Source organism: Phaenicophaeus curvirostris, chromosome 5 (assembly GCF_032191515.1).
Source record: "Phaenicophaeus curvirostris isolate KB17595 chromosome 5, BPBGC_Pcur_1.0, whole genome shotgun sequence".
Classification (NCBI taxonomy): domain Eukaryota; kingdom Metazoa; phylum Chordata; class Aves; order Cuculiformes; family Cuculidae; genus Phaenicophaeus; species Phaenicophaeus curvirostris.
Genome location: NC_091396.1, coordinates 21,278,695 through 21,300,193, shown reverse-complemented (window position 1 = coordinate 21,300,193; position 21,499 = coordinate 21,278,695). Strand labels below are relative to the sequence as shown.

Genomic DNA, 21,499 nt, shown 5'->3' with positions numbered 1-21,499 from the left:
ACACCTGAGCATTCTCCCCTGGACTACCACAGTCTGGGCAGATGAAAGGGTGTGAGATAGCAGGCATGGGAACAGTATCTGCCCCCTCTGTGGGTCATTGCTTCTCCCGGTTTAAATAAGACAAAAAATTCTTTTTTATTATCAGAGTGAGCGCACAAAAAAATAAATCAATATGTTAGGTTTATTGCATAGGCCATGACAGGCTGTGGGAAAAACAGAGAGATGGAAGAAATTATGTGAGACAGATCACAAAAAGCCATAAAGGAATCTGACCAGTCCCAGCGACACTGAGGCAGATGCTCGTGACAGGGAGAAGTGTGCAGTCAGATTGCCAGCAGGCTGTGGGCAGTGGTTTCTTCCCTTCCAGCCCAGACACTGGCCCAATGAGGCAGCTATCCTGGAGCTGCACTTGAGGGGATCCCTGAGCTGGGAATGGCTTTACTAGAGCCTTCCAGAGCCAATCTGTCCTCAGCCCTGAAAGGGTCCAAGCATTTAAACAAAAGTCTGTACATAGATTCGTGCTTCTTACACACACATGTGCACACACACATGCAAACACCCCCCACCCACCCACCCCTAATTTCCTCTCTCTTCACAGCAGGAGTTTTCAAAGATCAGCAGGCACTGGAATTTTGTCGATTGGTGTCAACCCCACAGCTGACAAAGTGTACCAGGCACTACAGAAATAGCAGCTTCTCCCCCCAACAGAATTCCTCACCTGCCAGAAGTGTAAGTCCGGACAAGAGAGGTGAAGCAGGACATATCTGGGAAGTCCCTCATTGCAAACAGCTTATGGGGGAATGCAACGGGACCTGGCTGAAGTAGGGATGCCACATGCTGCCATGGGGCCAGGGATAAGCTCTGGACCTCCCAGGCTCATCTTGCACCAGGAGGTATGTGCCAGCAGGAGCAAGAAAGCCCAGCTCACTCCTGTGCTCTGGGAGATGCCAGGGACTCAGGTCAGGCTGTGTGCTTGGAGGAGAGCACAGTAAAATCACAGCTGCAGCACAGGTCCAACTTCAAGGGAGCTGAGTCCTTCCACCCTCCCATTTCCATCAACAGGAAAAGTAGGGACATTTCATTTCCTTTCATGTGAGAATAAATAGATATTTTCTCAATGTGTTTGGGTTCAGACTGAATACTGGAAAAGCAACCAGGACAACTTACCGAGAGAAAACAGCAGATGTACTGTACATAGGAGGCTGTAACATGGCAGCCACACTGGAAAAAAATCAAGGTGTGCTTTTCTGTTAAAAAACAAAGCCTAGTGATTAAAGCAGGCATTTCTGTTCCTTTCCATCTCAAAACCAGGATACACTGGGGAGTGTCACAGAGTCTTTGGAACAGGTCTGGACAACTACATGAATCTCACAGTCCTCAAGAGCCTCACCACAACCAGGAGGACTGCTGGGATGCAAGGCCATCTTGCAAACGACTAGGGGAAAGGGATGAAAATACGAGGCTAATGGAAAACAGTGGCACTGCAAACAAAATATTTCTGGCTCTGGTGAGCTTGCACCATGCATCATCATGAATGCTACACAGATCCAGTCCCAGGGTCCTTCAGTAAGCTGAGTGGAGTTATGCTCTGGGTTTCAGCAGGATGAAAGATGTGATTCAGAGTTTCACTAGATTGTTTGAGGTTATGAAGGGATAGACATCAAAGCATCAAAATCCTCCCAGATCCTCAGTTTCCAGAGCAGCCATTTAGCCAAGACAATCAAAAATACTAGTACTGCCAAATCGTGGCTAGATCTTGGCCTGATGCTGCAAATGTCTTCAAAGAGAAAGAGTCTTTCAGACACGGGACCGTGTCTAAAAACAGTACTCTAGAAGTTTTGAGGAGCTCCCCAGTGCTGGGCTGGAGAAAAAGTGGCTGTAGCTCAGACTGGTTTGGTAGCACTGCTGTAAAACAGATGCTCAGTGTCCTCTGTGGTGGAGAGAGTTGAGTTGGTAGCAGTGGTCGGCTGTCGTCGTCGGCTGTTCTTCTTCCTGTTCTTCAGGAAAAAGTAGCCGATGATCACCAGGACCACCATGATGCAGATCCCAAGGAGCACAGCAATCACTGCCTCAAATGCACCTGCAAGGGATACACGAACATGTTAAAAAGGCTGCTCCATGAACTCTGATGCAGCAGGAGCGATCAAGAAGATGGAAGAAGAAAAGCCACTGCAGAAGCTGTGCTGGCAAAGAGAAGAGGTAGGCAATAGCTTGTCGGACAGAAGGCTCGTCACTGCACAACAGGGTAAAGAAAGAAGGCATGGTATAACAGCATGGCCAGGTTATAGCCAGTCTGTCTCTCCCAAATGATGGTTCTCACAATTTCCCAGATTCACCACGCCCTCTAAAGGCTACTCAGTAGCTTCAGCAGGCTTGGCCATTTGACACCCCTATGAATATCAAGCCCTTCTGCAACACAGGCCTTGCTTCATATGTCAACAGGGAGGCCACCAAGGCGTGGTCACAGAAAGCACCTCCTGGTTGGGATAACGCCATCAGAGTGAGCTATGGAGATAGGCTAAGTTTGTGAGGGAAGAGCTTGTAGCATTGCTGTGAGCACTTGGTCTTCTACAGCCAACCAGATTCCAGCATCATCCGTGGAGACAGTCAAACATGATGCATTTGAAAGTTGGTGTGAATTTGAAGAGGAAATCAGTTTCTAGGGTTGAAGAAAGAAGTGTATAATTTCAGGAGTTCTCTGCTGAAGAAAGAGGTTTTACAGCTCTGGGGTGAAAGGACACCAGCCTCAAAGTGATGTTCTTTTAAGAACTTGTAATTCGTTATCTTTAGTGTTCTTTACAGTAGTAGAGAGGGCATATAGGGTCATCAGATTTCCCCACAGTCTGCTACCCAAGGTTATTCACATACCCACTTGGGCCTTGCATCTTGCAGAAGTTAGTGTTCTGTATGTGAATTTTGCCCTTAGGAAGAATTTACTTGCCATTTTTTCATGTTCAACAGTGAGGCATTCATGCAAGTTGATGGAAAGAAAATCAGGAGCCTCTGATATGAGCTACAGAGTCACAGACAAAGGAGAAATTGGACCACAGATGCACAGTGCACAGAAGCATCTCTTGCCACTGCTAGCATCCCACAAATCCCACATTGTTCCCTCAGCTTCAACAAGGGGGTAGGAGAAAAGGCTGTTATTTGAAAGGAAAGACAAAATATTTTTTCAGGACAAGATAAAAGCAACAAGCAAGGTCTGTAGGAAAAACTGTTACTCACTTAAAACAGCACTCTGGGACTCAAACGATTCCCATCTCCGGCCAATGACATCTGCTTCTGAATTGGGAGCAGAGAAGCAGGAAAAAGTTTTACAAAGAGGGTTGGGAACAAGGGATAAGACAGGTTTCTGAGACGCATCTCTTCTCTGAAGTGACTGAATGCATATAGCATCCCTCCTGACAGCCATGGTACTGAGCTCTCAGAACAGGCTGGGAGGCATAGCATAGCTGAGGGTAGCACTTCAGAAAAGCAGCAAGTTTGCCTCCTAACAGATATAGTTTGGCAGAATTCCTCCTGTTTCAGCTCTTGGTCTCCACAGCAACATGAACAGAGCTCTACAGTATAAATCTTTCCCTCTTCTTTATTCAAAAACTTTTGCCTAGTATGTGTCATTGAGGATTTTCTTAATATCTCCTCTCCCACTTGCAGAGAACTGGAGCCAAGCTAGAAAGTTAGATTCTCTTTAGAGAGGCCATATCTCTGATTAGTTTTGCCAGCCTCCTCTGTCCCCTTTTCAACATAAGTGCTCAAAGTGTTTTCCAGCTCTGAGAAATGACAGGCTGCATTGCAGAAAGATGCTGTTGATACACACCACTCCCCATAAGCCTTCGGTCGCATTGAAGAACACTGTAAGGCATGGCCAGGGTTTCAGAGCAGAGCTTCTTTGACTGAAAGCTCTCAAGCCTCTGCTTCTTTGGCACCACAGAATTTAATCTTTTAATCTTGAGTGATTTGCATAGTCCAATCACTAAAACTCCAGCCCTCACTATGCCTTCTTACTTGTGATGCCCGAACATGACTTCATGCACTCTTCCTCCTCTTTAAAGTTGTTGTTGTTGCCACCACAGCCCCCGTAGGTGAAGGGGTCACATTTCTCAGTGAATGGGTTATAATACCAACGGGGGATGCTCTCAGTGCACTGTCCAGTATCTGGCAAGTCCACACAGTGACCTGGAAAAGTAAGAGAGAGGTGCTTTAGCCCAAATGTGATCTCAGAGGAGCAACATTTTCTGCTCACAGCAGAAGAGCACAAGCACCATGGCAGAGGGAATCCATGTCCAGAGCAGTGGCTTTTGGGTCCTCACTGCCCAATTGCCAGCTGCTCTAATTGACATTGCCAAGGTAAGCTGCCACCTGCCCATAAAGCCAACTAGCAAGGAGGAAAATGGAACATCAGAGTATGCAGTCACACTAGGGCTTGGATTCAATCCCTTGCAGAAACAAATTGTCCTCCTCAGGAGGCAGAAGTGAACATGAAGAGTTTGACACAAAGAAACCACAGTTTAGCTCCTTACAAGCAAGCTGCATTTCAGCTAACTTGGGTTATAATCTTTTAGCCCAGTGATAGTGCCACATCTACCCTAGAACAAACAAGGCAAAGGTATGGGATTGAGCACAGGCATATGATTACTTGTCTTATGCCACTGTTGTGTCCCTCACACTGCTTTGCTTTGCACTATTTCCAAAAAAGTGCTGTAGGGTTTTTTAGAGGCTAGATACTGTGCTCAACACGAAATATGCATGAGACTTACTTGGGTGGAAAAAGTCTAGGCAGGAGAGTGAAAGCCTAGTATAAGCAGCTGTCCTCAAGGTCAGAGAACAAGCCCTTGCTCATTTTGAGTACAGGCGCTACCAGATATTACACCTGGGTTTGGAATTATACAGGGAAGTGTTTCACTGTGAAACAACAGACTGAACTAAAAAGAAAATGCTGGCAGATGTCAGTCCAGGTGCTCTGGACAGATCGTACCTTGCTTACTTGTGACATTGATTTTCTGCAGTCTATTGAACTCACGAGCATCTGCAATAGAAATATTTCATGTTAAAACTTCTCTCACCAGCTGAATACATAAGAAATGTCCACACACACATGGGTACACAGGGCTTTCCTGCACAATCCTTTGTTATCACAAGCCGGGGAAAGGGAGTTGTAATTTGAGGTTTTTAAATACCTCAAAGCTATGAAAGGAACATGGGAAAAATAAAATGTAATAACAAGAAACTATTCCAAATTTTTCTTCCACAAATACAGAGACAAAACTAAGGAAACAAAGGCTACTTTCTTAGGGTTTTTTTCCATCAAGAAGTATGGGAAAAGTTGTAAGAAGTGTGAAAGAATACTAGTATATAGAGGGCAAGAGAATGAATGGATCATATGCTTGCAACCTAAAAAGGCAGCAAAACTGTGACATATAGGGAAGAGATTAAGGAAATTCCATACAAAGAGGGAAGAGAGGGACAGAGGAAGGATTACAGACTTGGGCAGCTCAGCAGTATGCATTTACGTTAGCATAATGTGAGGATATTAAGGGGACTGTGACACTGTACAGGCTGGGAGAAAGTATGGTTTCATTTCCTAACTCCCATCTCTAGTACAGCAGGTAAGGTCATCCAATGAGAAAGTATTGGAAGAAGGACAAGCTCTTAAGTCTTACAGACAGGTGTAGAGAAGAGAATCAAAGACAAAATAGGCAGGAAACATCCCAGAAGGAACATCAGCTCCTGCAGTCAGCAGAGACACGGGCAGTAGCAGAAACTGCAAATATAATACAAAATAATACGAACTGCAAATACAATACTGCAGAAAGAGGTAATGCAGGGTTAGGAGATAAGAACAGACAGCACCAAAAAGCACTGCAACTTAACTGCAATGTAAGTTACTATAACTTACATTGCAGTCATTCCTAGGCAGATACCAAGTTGTCTAAGCCAGAATTTGCAGTACTTACATTGTTCACAATACATCTCATCTGATCCATCAGCACAGTCAAGAGTTTCATCACACTCCAGATAGGCATCAATGCAGCAGCCATCCTTGCATCTGAAGAAGGGGGTCTGACAGTTCCCATCGCACACTGCATTAGAAACAGTTCAGATAGCCAATTAAAATTCAGCTTTTCTCCCTACCACACAGATGCTTTGTGAAGGACTTAAATGCTGCTGATAGGGCTAGCAAAAAAGAAACAATGCAGACTGATTAAGGTCTCTCTTCAGTACCACCCCAGACTCAATAAAAAGAATAAAAATAATAATTTCTTGTTTATAAAGGAAACATTATTCTGGGAACAGCCATGCTTCCTCTTGTAAAAGAAGTACACAGAAGGTAGAAGCAAGAATGAGCTACGCTGGAAGAATATGGAGACATTGCCCATATGGGGATTGCCCCACAGCATGGGGGATTAAATAAGGAAATCCAAACTGAAACCTGCACACTGGGCTGCAAGAACCAATGGAGAAGAGAGGTTACTCCAATCTGCTGGTGGTCCCAAGTGCCCAGTTCTGAGCTCCCCAGTGTACAAAAGACATTGGCATACTGGACTGAATCTAGCAGTCCCAGCAAGGAGCTCAAGCACAAGACCTAGCATGAGGTCAGGGTAAAACCAGACAGACTAATTTTGGAGGTTGTCCTGGTTTTAGCTGGAATAGTGTTGATTTGCTTCCTCAGAGCTGGTATCATGCTGTGTTTTAGATTTAGTATGAGAATAAAGTTGATAACACACTGATCTTTCAGTTGTTGCTAAGTAGTGCTTACACTAGCTACGGACTTTTCAGCTACTCATGCCCTGCTGGCAATAAACTAGGAGGAGGCATAGCCAAGACAGCTGACTCAGACTAGCCAAAGGGATACTCCACACTACATGACCTTTCCTGCAGCTCGGGAATTAACAGGGCATCAGTCAGTGGGTGGTGAGCAAAGGTCTTGTGCATTGTTTGTTTTGTATATTCTTTTATCATTAATATTATTATTCTCTTACTTTTCTGTCCTATTAAATTGTCTTTCTTTATCTCAACTCACGAGCTCTACCTTTGTTTTCCAGTTCTTCCCCCCATCCCACTGGAGGGAGAGTGAGCGAATGGCTATGTGATTGCTTTAGCTGTCTGCCAGTTTAAACCACAACAGAGTTGCATGGGAATCAGATGAGCAGCAGCAGACATCAGTTGCAAAAAGGGAAAGTGATTCTACTTAAAGGGGAAAAAAAATATAACCATGGTCATCAAACACAGGTGCAGGTTGCCCAGAGAAGGTGTAAAATCTCCATCAGAGATACCCAAAAACTGGACTGGATGCAGTCCTGAGCAACCCAATGCGACTCAAAGCTGGCCCTGCTTTGAGTAGTAGGTTGGAGTGAATGAACTCCAGAGGTAATTTCTAACCTAAATTATCCTATGACATGCTAGTGAAAAGCTTAGTATTTGGTCTCCAGTTCCTCACATTCCACACTGATTGAGTTCTAATCAAAAGCCACAGGAATGGATGTGAGACACTGAGCCTAAGCTAACGGCAGTATTACGCAGTGGCACAGAAGGCTTACCTGGCTGTTGTCGCCCACCAACAGAACCTGAAGAGACAAGGGGAAAAATAAAATATGTTTATCACCACATCATTTTGTCAGCTCAAGATCAGCTTTATATTGCCTTCACATCTCACTTAAAAAGTGCATATTTTCTGGAAGTGGTTAGGGAGGGGAAATACGGTTGTCTACCACTCAGAGACCCCAGGTAAGTAGTACCCATGTGAGGCAGGCCTCGGGGAGAACAGGGGAACTCCCCACTCCAAGCTAGACTACTCCCAAATGGTCTCTCTTTTCCAGGGCTTTTGCCTCCTCCTTAAGCTGCGCTCTCCAAAGGGCCTGGCAGAGGCTTAGCCCATTTATGAGGCAGCACTAAGTCATTCTCAGACGTGGCTAAGAGTGTGCTAAGGGAGATTAATTTAATTTGAGAGTGAAGCACTTCTGGCTCCCCCACATCACAATGCTACCCTCTGAATTTAGGTTTCACATGTGACACAAAGATTAGGTGAGGGTTTCTGCAGCCAGAGACACACCAGAGACATTGACCAGGAGAGCAGTGCTCCAGCAGCTGGGTCAGTGTAAGACTAGAACTCCCCACCCATAATTAGTCTGGTCTCCTCAGCAACCTGAGTTCTAACTTGCTGTCAGCCAAGAAGCTGCAGAACCTGCCCACAGGGTCACCCTCAAGAAAGAGGGAGGTGATTTTTAAGCAGACTCACCTCTAACGTTCTTGCAGGCAAGTTTACATTCCTCTTCCCGTAGGTAGTTATTCTTGTTTGGCTTGCAGCCCCCAAAAATGAACTGCTCGCACTGCTGAAGGCTTGAGTTGTAAAACCAGCGTGGAAAAGATCCCCGACACCAGCCCACCTTCTTAGGAGTCAAACAATGCTCTATCAAGAAAGTTAAAACAAAAGGCTCTGGTTAGCTTGATTTGCCTTCACATATACAAAGGGGAAAATCTTCCAAAGGGAAATCCGTCAGCAGTGTGGAAATCTGTCTTAAAGTTGTGCATAATCTTGACTGACATGGAGAAAGTCAATAGTATATATAGGTATATATTTTCTTAGGCAGAGTCTCAAAATCAAATTAGAAGGTGCCACATCCATAAAACAAAAGGAGCTGTTTCTCCACACAGCACATAGTTAAGCTGTGAAACTTCTTGCTGCAGAATGTTGCTGCTGTGCAAAGATTATATGAGGTAAAAAAGGGACTAATTTGTGGTTATTAAGCACAAAGACACCATCTTCTGCTTAAAAAAATGTCCCAGCTGCAGCTCCTTGGGGACTATCCAAGCATAGTAGGGATTTACTGAGAGCATATCATGTTCTTATACTCCTTCCCAAGTATCAACCTCTGGACACTGTTGGATGCAGTGTACAGCATTTTGGACAGAAAATAAGCATCACTGGATGTGGCTGTTCTCATATTTTTACGGTACCTGTCATAGGAGGAGAAATTCCCTGCTTAGCTACTACTCAGCCATTTGTACAAGAACTCCTTGCTCTTAATGCGCTTGTAATGCTAAACATTTCTGTACCTGAGGATTCAGCCACTCTGGCATGACCCAACAGAAGGGAATGAATGACATGCAGATCAGATGGGGTTGTTGCAGGCCACTTGTTCTGCAAGAGGATGCAAACACCCTAGAATAGGCCACTATGAGTGCGGAGACCTTCCACTACTGGTAAGGTGCAGTCTTTTACTATGAAAAGTTGACATGTAAGTCTGGTCTCTTGCTTGTGCCCTTTCTCCATCTACTCCTCTGAGAAGATGACCAGCAATGCCAGAGGATCAACCAGGCTTGGGGACTCCAGCTAGACACCCGTGGACTCAGGGGCTCACCTTCAGTCTGTTCAGGATTCAACACCATGATGGTGATGTTGGTGAAATCTTGCTGTTGTGCAGTGTCTGTGACAGTAAGCTGGAAGACGTAAGTCCCCACTTGTAGGTTGGAGATTTCTATCCAATCTTCTTCATGCTTCTGGGAATGCAAAAGAAAGGCTTATTGCAGAAGTAAGTACCTCTAATGAGGGAGAGACTGAATCACAGAATCACACAGAATCACTAGGTTGGAAAAGACCTCCAGGATCATTGAGTCCATCCATTCCTATCAAACACTAAACCATGCCCCTCAGCACCTCATCCACCTGTCTTTAAACACCTCTAGGGAAGGTGACTCAATCACCTCCCTGGGCAGCCTGTTCCAGTGCCCAATGACCCTTTCAGTGATTTTTTTTTTCCTGATGCCCAGCCTGAACCTCCCCTGGTGGAGTTTGAGGCCACTGCCCCTTGTCCTGTTCCCTGTCACTTGGGAGAAGAGGCCAGCTCCCTCCTCTCCAAAACCTCCTTTCAGATAGTTATAGAGAGCAATAAGGTCTCTTGAAGCTATGCAAGGCCCATGTTCCTGCGTTACAAAAAAAGGAGCTTGGCTGGAAACCCTTAAGCAGAAGTCTGGCAGTAAAAGTAATATACAGTCCCCACAAATCCATGAGCCAGCACCCAGTTGGAATAGCAGAGAGAAAAAGTATCACAAGCATAATTAGATATTTCATATTTTTGGACACTGTGAGGGCATGAAGGGAAAAAAGCTTTCAAGAGGACTGCAATATCTGCAGCTATTATTTTAGGTTTTTAAAAGTAAAATCCAATATGAATGACTTACTTAGTACACAGAGAATAAGCTAGGTTTATTTAGGAAATATATACTCTTTAATTTTGAATATGACAAGTATATTTAGTTTTAGAGATGGAAATGAGTGTCTATTTCTTTGCCTGCTGAGAGGTTTCTGAAAGAGTGAATCATTTTGTCAGAATAGAAAGCTGTGATATTATTGACACTAACTTTTTCCCTATATTTGCTAACAATACTGGACCTCCATTTCCACACTATTTGCCTTTTTTCACGGGGTTTCAAGAGAAAATAGTATGGCCATAAATCATCTTAATGTAGTCAATTATGTGTAACTATGTATTTAATAATGTATAGCATAATACTAGATGACTCTCCTTTCCCTTCCCCTGAAAGCTGCTTTGGTAGTGCTAGCGGGAAGGCAATAGAAAAGAAGCACTTCCAGATTTCCACAGCCCTCTAAGCACCCTACACCTAGTCCTTGCTGGTCTTCAAGAGCAGACGTAGGCCTAATGCACGCACTTGCTAATTTTTTTTTAAAAAAAAATGCCACAAGAGCTCCGTATGAACTCCAAAGCTTTCCAGAGCATTTTGCAGAAGTTTATCAGTAATCATTTTTCTCTTCTAAAGCTATAATTCATATGTAACATGTATATGATAGGCAGTGTTCACACCTCGGGGATCTCACACCCAGTCAGGAGACATGACTTCTGCTCCAGCCAAGATAAAATAGGAGGAGGAACCTTTACTCTAAAGAGAGGCAAAGTCCAGGGAAATCGCCAGGAGAACAGGAGCAGAGCCTGCAACTGAAAAGTGCAGAGCCAAAGGAGAAGCATCATAGGGGAGCAGAAGGGCAGGCCCCTCAATGAACTACAGAAGCTTGGGAGCAGAGGCAGCTCTTGCACTGAAGCTGCTGCCTTCTCGGGTGCTCCCACCCAGGCAGATCAGGCGCTGCTCAGGAAGACGAGATGGTGTCTTGGTGCAGGGAGCCTGAGATCAAATGAGGCTAAGAAATGCACATCCCGGTAGTGTGTGAGAAGATGGGAGCAATTGTGTGTCCCATAGCTTGTGGGAACAGGCTTATGAGTAGACTGGCTTGAGGAGGGAAGGACAAGGTGACCTATAAGTCAGTGGCTGTGAATGGCCAGCCCAGTGCAGACCTCAGGTGACACTGACCAAGCTGCTTCCTTTCCTGCAGCTCCCTACCTTCTCCACAGAGGGGTCACCGAGGATCTGTTTCCATTCATAGCGGACTATCCCTCGATCATCTGTGCTCTCTGTGCCTCTCAGCACCACTGGCTCCCCAGGCTGTACCCTCATGTCCATGCCAGTGCGGGCTATCGGAGGACGGTCATCTGCAGAATAAAGGCAGAGCAAGGCTTGGGTAAGAGGATCCAGTCTCCGTTTCCATTACAAAGGAGGGGAATTTTTCCAGTTTAAATCAATACAGACTTCAACCACTGAAAGGAAAACACTTTTATACAGCTATGCTTCTTGCAGTCTGAGCAAGCAGAAGGCAATCAATACCGTTATTAATGACCTCACAAATTTAGTAACTCCGCAACCCGCTCTGGCAGTGCCTTTGAGCCAGTTGGCTCCCTGGTCACTCTTGCCCACAGGAACCACTGCAAGAGAGTGTCCCTGTGGCTACAGCCATTGTCCTTCTGACCATCACACCACATCCTCACAAAACTGCACAGATCAATCTCCACCCTCCACTCAAGGAGATGATTTGATGTGGATGTTGATGAACATGGAACTGACTTTCATCATTCCTACCTACATCTCTAAGAATTATGTTAGTGTACTTAATCAGAGCTATGCAGTGTGGGATATGGATGGGAAACATCCCTCCTCCACCTCATCCTCCACTTCAATCTCTGCACATATGCCATAAAAAAAACCCCAAACAACAAAACCACACAAATGCCATTCACGAGATCATTATTTTTGTGCCATTCTACTGATTAGCTTACTGGCAGCCTCCACTGAACACTTCTCCAGGCTGTACATGTACAAGATTAAAACTGATTCCTGCCCATGCCAGCAAGAACAGCCTATAGGATGACATTATTTAGCCTGACTCACAACTCCTCTCGGCCTGAATGTCTGATTCCAAGCTTCCTGCACAGCTCAGCCCATAAAACTCCACCTGGTAGCACTTGTACCAAGTCCAAGGCTTGATGTTCTAGTTCAACCTGAGTCTTTTGTAAAGGCATTGATCGTCATTTATAAGCTACATATAAATCAGTCTACCATTACACCGTTATATTGACTGTGATTAAAGACGATTATACCCAAACCCCTCGGAAAACTATTCCATCAGCTAATTACTTTCACTGTTTTAGACTTGCTTCTAATTTCCCCTTTGAGTGTTTCTGGATTCACGTGCCACCTCTTACTAGAGCCCACTGTAGGGACCTTAATATAAGGCGTATATAAAAACAAACCTGACATTCAAAACAAACTACTCTTTCATTCTTTCATCATAAATTCAGTAGGATAGTAAGCTTTGCAACACATATTTCAGATCATTTACCACACATCTACCCAGAATCTTCCACCCTTTTCCAAATGAAGACATATTCATTCTATGCTGGTCTTACAAATGCTGCTGTGACCAGAAAATCACAGGGGAAACAAACCTTCCTTTGTTCAAGCAATGTGCTCAGTCTGTTCAGCTGCAGAATCAGGGAATGTATGCACATACCAGCCCTCTGAGGTTCCCCCTGCAGCCTACTCCTGAGCTGCAGCCCTACAGCTTCCCTCCGTCATTGCTAGGCTGACAGGGCTGCATTTTTACTGTATGAGAAGAGGTCAGCCACTTCCAGCTTGTGCAGCTGCAGGGCTTCTGTTACATTTATCACACCAGCTGTGTGCTTTCTGCAGTTGTCACCGTTTGATCCTATATTCCATCTTTTCATGCAAATATTGGGTGGGAACAGTACAGGATTAAGCTCATACTGTTGAGCTCGATCCAACCACTGAAACAGGCAGAAGATACCCAGCTGGACAGAAAGAGGCCAAGAAGACAACACCTGCATCACAAACAGAGATGAACACCAGGTGAGGCATACCTCCCTACTGCTCCTTCCTCGGGGTTGCATCCCAGAGCGATGGGTCCCATCTCAGGCACAAAGACTACTGAAAGACACCAAGCAGGGACAAGACCAAGCATCCCTTGGTTTTGAGGAGGGCAAGTAGAACAAATAAATGGAGTTTTTCTTTATTTTCAAGTGGTCTTGCCATGACAACATTCATAGGCAGAAGCAATGACTAGAACTGCCAACACTTTCCAAATCAAAGAGGGGAAAAACAGCTCTACAACCACCATATACACAGCACTACAGCCTGTAGAAACAGGGCACATTCCTGCCAATCTTCCCAGGTAAATACCATGACCCTGTTAGGAAGAAATGCAGCCTGCTCCTTGCCACCTTCCTGCCAGCCTGAGCGTAGTACGTGGATGTGACTGCATAAGGGAAAGACCAGTTCTTCAGCACCACAGAGGCAGGTCATTAGCTCACAACTTCAAATCACACTTTTCCTTGTCATTTTTAAGCACATACACCTAAAAATAAAAAACTGCGGGCCACATATTTCTCCACAGGTCAGTTTAGTTACTTTGGGTGGTGGATTGCACGGTGAAGTAAAAGGTTGGTTCTGATCAATGGGTCAGCAACTTCTCCAGACCCTACCTCTGATTAGCCAAATTCCCCAACCTACCTCACCTCCAGACAAAAAGTCACGAGTATTTGCTCATGCAAGATGTCTGCCAAGGAGGAACTCCTGCTAGAAATAAAAGACTTCCCTTTCCTCCTTAGGACATCTGAAAGTTCAGAGACTTTGGAGCATCTCTGCTACACTGGCTATATGAAGCCTTCAGCAGCAACACGGCTGTTCTCCACCTGAGCTTCATAACCAAGCACTGACTGAGCCAAAGTGATTATTAACAAACTGCTTGTAGAAGGGAGATTCTCCATTTGGTTTGTTGTGCTCTGAAAGTCTGCTTGAAAAATGAAAGTTACCTTTGCTATAATGCTTTTTTGACTGTGGAAAGCTTCTGCTGTAAAACTCTGTAATTAACAGGGAGATTAAAGCTTTATGGTGCTGTTCTGTGTCATGCTCTACCAGGGAACACATGCTCTTGGAGTTACATCATTAAGTGACAACTTCTGCTTCCATTTATAAAATTCATCAGAAGGTAAAATATCTTTTCTTCATGAACCCAGAGAAAAGCCTGATAGAGTAAATCCAAAATGCTTAAAACCAAATTTATATGGCTCACGGTGTATTCATGCCTCAATCCCTGGTTTTTGCTTTTTTAAAAGTTTAATCTAGTTTTAAGGCTTATGCAGTCAGTGGTTTGTCTGGCTTCACCTCTAACAATGACTGAACTTGAACCAAATTTGATGGGGGCATAGCAATCTAAAAGATATTCAGTTACTACAAGGACAGCAAAAGTAAGCATCTAGGCAAGGGGAGAGATCCCACTAGGGACTTTGGTATCTGAACATGCGGACACCAGTGAAATCCCACAGCAGAAAGCACTTGTAGAGCTCCCAGTTTGGGGATTTCTCTTTTGGAGCTCAGATATCAGCTCTTGCCCTCGAGGCACAAATTCACAGAAAACCAGATAGTCTCCATTCCAGCACTCACGCAGCTACACCTGCCTAATTGAGACTGTAAAGCAGTGCTTGAAAATACTTCAGAATGATTTGAAGTTACCACTAGAAAGAGCTAGAAAGCTTTCTCACAGTCACCAAGGGCCTTTTATAGCCCGCTGTTGCCTGCCGTTGCAGGAGCATCTTACAAACAAGATGAGCGTGGCTTATGCTGGGGACACTGAGGCGCTGTGAAGGGAAGGACCTCACTGGGGACAAAAACCACTGCTCAAAGCAACTGGACAGGCTAGTTGCAGAGACAGGAGCAGAAATGAGGCCATCCAAATTCCAGTGTCCATGAGACACCTGACCTCAAAGATTTCCAGCATCAGTAGCCAGCTGAGCCAGCCTGCTGCTCAAAGCAGACAGGCAGAGGTGGGCAGCAGCACAAGTCTCCTCCCAAATGCTAAAGCTCTGCTCTTGTGTTCCTTCCATAGAAATAATTCAAAAGTGAACAGTTTTCAGGGAGGGTTCATTCAAATCTCCTTCATTGACACTATACAACTCTACATTGTAACAAGCAAAGGTACTGAAGGATGCTGCTTCTGCCAGTGTTAATTTGCCTGGGGAGCACAAGAGGGGGAAGGGAATAAGACAATGCAACATAGTGCCTAGAGAAAGAGAAATACCAGCTCTTTCTGTAGGTATTCATCCTGGCTGGGCAGCAAATACAGTCATGATAAAGCCATGTAGTTTTCCAACAACTTACATAGAGCCAAGCAACGTTCAGCATTAATTTCTAGGGGTTTCTATAATGGCTTTTAAGAGGTGCACACAGCAGGTCAACTTAACCTCTCTAAAACTATACAGCACAGCTCAAAGGATTATATTTTCAGAAAAATGCTGTTTGCTGCTGTCACCAGGCTTCATCCGTCCTTCCTTGGGGTGTGGGAAACCAGTCCAATCTGCTTTAGCCAGAAGAGGGAAAGAGTCTCCTGTGCCATTTTAATAAAGATCAGTTTGTTACTCCACTCTCATTAGCTCCAGAGCCAGGACATAGGGCAGCTGCAACTGCACTTCAGTAAATTCTGCATGACTAACAGTAGTTTCACAGGGAGTGGAACTGAGAAGGGAGCTGGACCAGCTGGTCTCCAAGGACCCTTCCAGTAAACCCAAGTCTCTGAATCTGTCAAGTGGGAACTTAATATGCAATTCCCCCTTTCCCAGCCTGAGCTAGGCACTGGAGGATGAGCAGCTGGCTCAGGGACGAGCAGCATCTGCCAAGGGGATCCCAGTGACTGGACCTGTCTCAGTCCTGGATGAGATCCCAGCACTATTCGTTTCAGTTGTAGTGTGCCTGCAGAACAGAAACCAGCACAGGACCAAGAGTTTGAAGATGGACCAGCTTCAGACTTTGGGAGGTCTCCTTTTTGTAATTTATTACTGAAGTTTTAACCCACAAATCTTTCTCATGATGTGGCAACAGCAGACACATCCCGAACCTTGGGGGTTCTACAGTGCTTCCCATCTCCCACTTACAAGCCCTGAATTCATCAGGAGGAGGAGAACGTCACTAAGCATTTCACAACCACCACAAAACGTTCAGTCCAAGAAACGGACAAAGGTTCAGGGAGGTTATTTTCCAGTTTCACACCCATAACTGGTTTGCCTAGGCCAGAATAAGCTCAAGGTAGTTACTTAAACACTGGGCTCCATTATTACCAGTAAAGTGCATGGTGAGCCTGCCCCTCCCAAATGAGCCAAGCAGAAAACTCGCACCAAAGTTCAGGCTGGGGAATCATTTAAGAGGATAGTGCCTTTTAACAACAACATCACAGACTTTGGGCTGTACGTTAGCTGGAACAGGCAAAAGGCAGAATCAAGCTATTGTCACCAGTTTATACAGGCCTCAGAAGCTTTTGCTCTCCAAAATACTGAAAATACACTCCAGTCATTTGCAGAAGCTGGATTTCAACTGTATCGTTTCCTGTACCCACAGGTTTTTCTAAAGTTCTAACACCGTGAGACTGGCTGCAGCAGCTTAGATGATGGGTGCCTCTGTTCCTGTGTTCAACTTCCAGGTCTCACTGTGAATGCTCGAGCAAGAGCATGCAAGCACACACAATGCTTCTCCCCATAATTTTCCCCCAGCTTTCAGCTACTTCCATCAGGCTTAGGAAACACTGCAAGACTAAATTTGTCTGTGCAGCAGCCCCCAGCTGTGCTCCCTCTTTTAAGTGTTGTGTAGTCTGCTCCTGAACAGATGTAAACCTCTTCATTCAATAGGTCTGCTCCCTGTAACATTTCTTTCACTACTCATTAGAAAAAAAACATGCTTTTAATCTTCATTATTGCAGAGGGCATCTGGAGATTGTCATACAGGCATATCATAAAGGCTCCTAGGACATCTGATAGCAGCACATAAAGGAAAGGGATGGTTGATAAAGCAGCACAGAAGCTTCCTGCAGACCTTTAGAGCCCAGTCTCAGGGGGTTGACAATAACACAAGCTCCAGAGCCGCTACAATGCTTCACATTTTAAGAGCGATACAGCACAACACTGGGAAGACTAGACAGCTTTATCTCCACTGCAAAACCTAGGGCAAGACTTTTTGTTTACAAACATTTGGGAGAAAACCTGACTTGCTAAAACTAGCTTCCTTAACTCTTGGTTCACCAGGCTCTTTATGTCTCAAAAGGTCTGGAAGCAAAAAGCTTCTCTGGAAGCTTCTCTGGAAGCAGAGCCTCCTTTAGCTGCCAGGTGGACAGGTTCAGTGCCCACTGGCTCCTTAATTTGTCCTCCTGCACCCATACCTTCACACCCTTATCCGTTCCCCCTTGGTGGCAGCCAGGTACCCACTTTCCTGCTCAGACAGGCCTATTTCTCCTACATGGACCCACTTCCAGCATCATGGCTGGAGGAGCTTGTTGTTTTGTTTTCTATTTTTGTGTTTATATCTGAACCAAAAATCAAGATTGTATTTTCAAGCTTCTCATCAGCTGCTGTGGAGAGGAAGGATCATATGGTCTGATTCAGTTCTTGTTATTATTTGCTATAATAATAAAGCGACTCCTTTTCCTCTTTAGAATAGTAAAATAACTCCCTTTCAGCTCAGGATTAACAAACAGTAATAGCCGTCCCTCTTTTTCTGCCAGCCCTCCAATGCCATTCAAGATGATTCATTAAGCTTTTGGTATCAGTCAAAGACAATGCCTAAAAATCTCAGGAGGGATATGTGTTTCCCATCAAAGCACAGTGTGAACATGGCAGCCTGATCCAAACACAAACTAGCAAGCTTCCCAGTGCCTGTTGCTACAGCTGGACACCTGCCTGGCACCCAACGCCCTCCAAGAGTGCAGATGTGGTGTGTGGAAGAGATTGAGCCCTTCCAACACTCACATCAGTATCATGGCGCAAACCCCACTTGAGTGAGGAGGGGCATGTCTGCTTCGGCAGGCTCTTGGCAGAGTATCCCTAACAGCATTTCTGGCATGTTTTTAACTTCTCACTGGTATGCCCTCCTGGGTCTTCCTGCACCACTGCACCCACCCCAGCATCTGTAAAAGCAGCACTAGGAATGGTCAGCAAGGCAGCACCTCAGTGGCTTGGGTTCTCCAGCTAGTTGCACTGCTGGTGGCACAGAGAATTCAGTGACCCAGGGACGCTTTCTAGAGACCTGCACACATGTGATGCCAGGCCATGCGATCGCCCAGGGAGGAGGGGGATTGCAGTCTCCTTGTATGGGGCACTGGTTCCACAAGGGTGAAGAGACTAAATTGCTCAAGAGTACATTGTACTTTAATCTAGTGAAATCAGGATAAACTGGAAATGATGCATTCCCTTTTCCTCCTAAAACAAAGTATATAGGAGTTCAGACTGCTGCCAGCATGCCACCTCCAGTCCTGGAGATCTGGACTTCAGTTCCTCATTAACTGCAGCTCACGTGGGAAGAATTTTGAGCCTGGAATGGAGATGCAGGATAACTACTGCCACAGTTAGATATTTGCCAGAAGGCCCTAAAATGGGGTGGGGAGCTGCTAGCAGGTAGAAGAACCACTTCTCCCACATCACTGCTCAAACCAGTAACATACAAGGGCTGCTTCAGAGAAGCTACGCCATCCTCCAACCCCCCTCCGCACTGCTACTTAAGATGGACAAAAGTGGTCAGTGTGGAGTTCGGTGGCATTTCACACCTTCAGCACCTACAAGCCTTAGGCGTGAGGAGGATTACCATTACAGATTTCTCCTAACAGCCCTGCCTGTGCATCAGCATATAATAAACCAGTTATGGTTGCCAAAGATCCAACCAGGCTAGTGATGTTCCAGCCTCATTAGGCTTCCTCCAAAACATGGAGGACGGCAAAATGAGGAATTGCCATGTTTTCAGGGTTTCTGAACACACTACATTTCTTTGCAGATGGCAGAGCACGTAGCAAGCGGTCAGCTCTAGATTAGTTTGTTTTCCACCTGGTTTTCTGGGTCCAGGTGCAATCTTCCCAAGCAGGGAACCGGGGACTGGGGAAAATAAACCCGCCTCCAAAGGGGGAGTTTTCTGATCAGCCCCTCCAGCTGCTGCCTATCCCTTCTCCAGCAGCAAGGACCAGTCCCAAGAAGCAGAGTGATGCTGAGACACCTCACAATCCAGGCTGGTGCTCACAAGATTCAGGTTGTGGCAAAATGAAAGGTAAGTGGATTGCGTCCTGCCTCCAGCCCCTGAGCAATTAAGAGATTAATGCAGCCCTTTAAAATGCGATGATGCGTAGATTTTTTAGAGGATTTCACTTTCCAACCTCAAAGGCCTGGGGGAAGGGAGAAGAAAAACAGTACCTTTTACTCTATATTATCGAGTACCGAAACCAGCCTGCATTTGATAAACACTTGCTCCAACCGCTTCAAATAGGTTAAAAAAAATGATTCCCTCTCCATCTGAGACATAAGGTTTTAAGTGAGTTCATCAAGGTTAGGGAAAACCTCTACAGGTAAAGTTGTGTGTAGGAACCCCACCTTTAAGGCAGCTTTATCTCCACCACTTGGCAGCAGAGCTGCACAAACAACAGCTGGAGGAGCTGGCACCAGTGGCCACTAGTGTTCTTCCAGCCCCAGTTTACACAGATCCATCACGGGCACCTTACCACTAGAACCACGATCCTGCATTGCCAGGTAGGAATTGTACACGTCCTTCCTCAAGAAGTTGCGAAAACCAATTTTCCTGGCAAACCGGCAGACAAAAGCCTGCTCGTAGACGCAGTTGAGGAGAAAGCAGCCCTGGATGTGGTCTTCGTCCTTGCCCGGGACCTGCTCCACGAGAGCCAGGTTACAAGCGGAGTCCTTGCAGCAGGCTCGCATGCAGTCCCTGCTTCGACGGACCATGGGTGACGACAAGAAGGTGGCTCCGTTCTGGACGGAGGCATCCGTATCCAGCACCAAGTCTGGCATCCCCGCCATGAAGTTCTCCAGGCACGTTTCACCGAAGGGTTTTTCCTGCTGCCCTTGGCCGAAGTCCAGCACCAGCACCAAGCAGACCCAGAGCACAAACCACGGACCTGGACTGCCGCTGGCCATCCCGGCGCCCCGATCCTCACCACCTGGAGACTTTAATCCTCTCCTAAAGGAAGGGAGAAGACAGGTGAAGCTCAGAGGGACGGTGCCCGGCGGCTCTCCGGGTCCCCGCTCGCCCCGGGGTGGCCGACGTGTCCCCCTCCCCTGCAGTTTCTCCCCAGGCTCGCGTTCTCCGCCCCCCACCTGGCTGTTCTCAGCTGAAACCGATGCTGGGAGCGGGGTGTCCCGCCTCGTCCCCCCGCTCCTTCACCCCTCAGGTGCGCCTTCAGCTGCGTCCGGCGGAGACAAAGGCAGGGAGAGCGCAGGAAATGAAAACCAGCTCCCCAGGAGAGGGGGGCGGGGGGGAACCGAGTCACTCCCCTGCCAGCTGAATTGCGTAAGAAGAAGGGGAGGGGAACCTGGCTGATACCATCTTCCATTCCTCTGGCAAAGAGAGCAAACGCTCCCAGGGCGGTTCTCTTGCTCACGCGGGTGCGAGGGCGCTCACGCCGGATGAGCATCGCACCGGCCAGCTGCTTGCTGCATCCCCCTGCTTGGGATGCTTCGGAGGAGCCGAAAGCCAGGGAGCGTGCGGTCCGTGTTCCCCGGCAGTCGCCCTCACGCTCCGGGGTGACCAGCTGTGTGGCACAGAGCAAAATTAGACCAGGTTTTGCTGACCTGAATGAGTCAACTTTTGCAGCCACGTCTACAGTGTCTGCTGCTGTTTGATGCTGAGTGCAGACATCTAGTGGGATGTGTCCCTGCCCATCACAGGGGTGTTGGAACTAGATGATCTTTAAGGTCCCTTCCAACCCAAGTTATTCTATGATCTCAAAATCATGGGTTCTCTGCTCTTAGGATACAGCAATCCTTTTGAATGAAAGCACTTGGTAGCATGTCCAGAGGCTGCCTACATGGCAAGAACCCCACCACCACAGCAGTGAAAACTTGTGGTAGTCGCCCCTCACTGATAAGCAACACTTGGCTACTCCCCACATTCTCATATAGATGGGCTGCAGTCCATTTGTTGCAGTGTTCTTGTCTCAGGGATGGTGCTGGCTGGGGCTGCAGGAACACAAAGGCTGCCTGCCGTAACTCCTGTGTGTTTTGTCCCTTCCTGCTTCTATTTGGAGGTCCATGATCGAATTCCTCTGCTCAACAGATACACCAGTGTCATCCACCCCCTCTGTCTGTAAACGGTCCTAAAG

General features: G+C 46.2%; 2 protein-coding genes across 2 annotated transcripts in view; both read right to left on the bottom strand.

Annotated features, from left to right (window-relative positions):
* The window catches only part of GAL (galanin and GMAP prepropeptide), a 214,352-nt gene that overhangs the window by 31,050 nt on the left and 161,803 nt on the right, over nt 1–21,499 (bottom strand). The window lies entirely within an intron of this gene.
* On the bottom strand, nt 583–20,416 carry SPINT1 (serine peptidase inhibitor, Kunitz type 1). The gene is made up of 10 exons (XM_069857769.1): nt 19,886–20,416; nt 11,356–11,504; nt 9,363–9,501; nt 8,240–8,410; nt 7,542–7,568; nt 5,958–6,083; nt 4,979–5,029; nt 4,009–4,179; nt 3,229–3,285; nt 583–2,080 (listed from the first exon to the last, which is right to left on the bottom strand). Exons 1-10 carry the CDS (start codon nt 20,313–20,315, stop codon nt 1,884–1,886), a joined length of 1,518 nt encoding a protein of 505 aa, XP_069713870.1. The 5' UTR covers nt 20,316–20,416; the 3' UTR covers nt 583–1,883.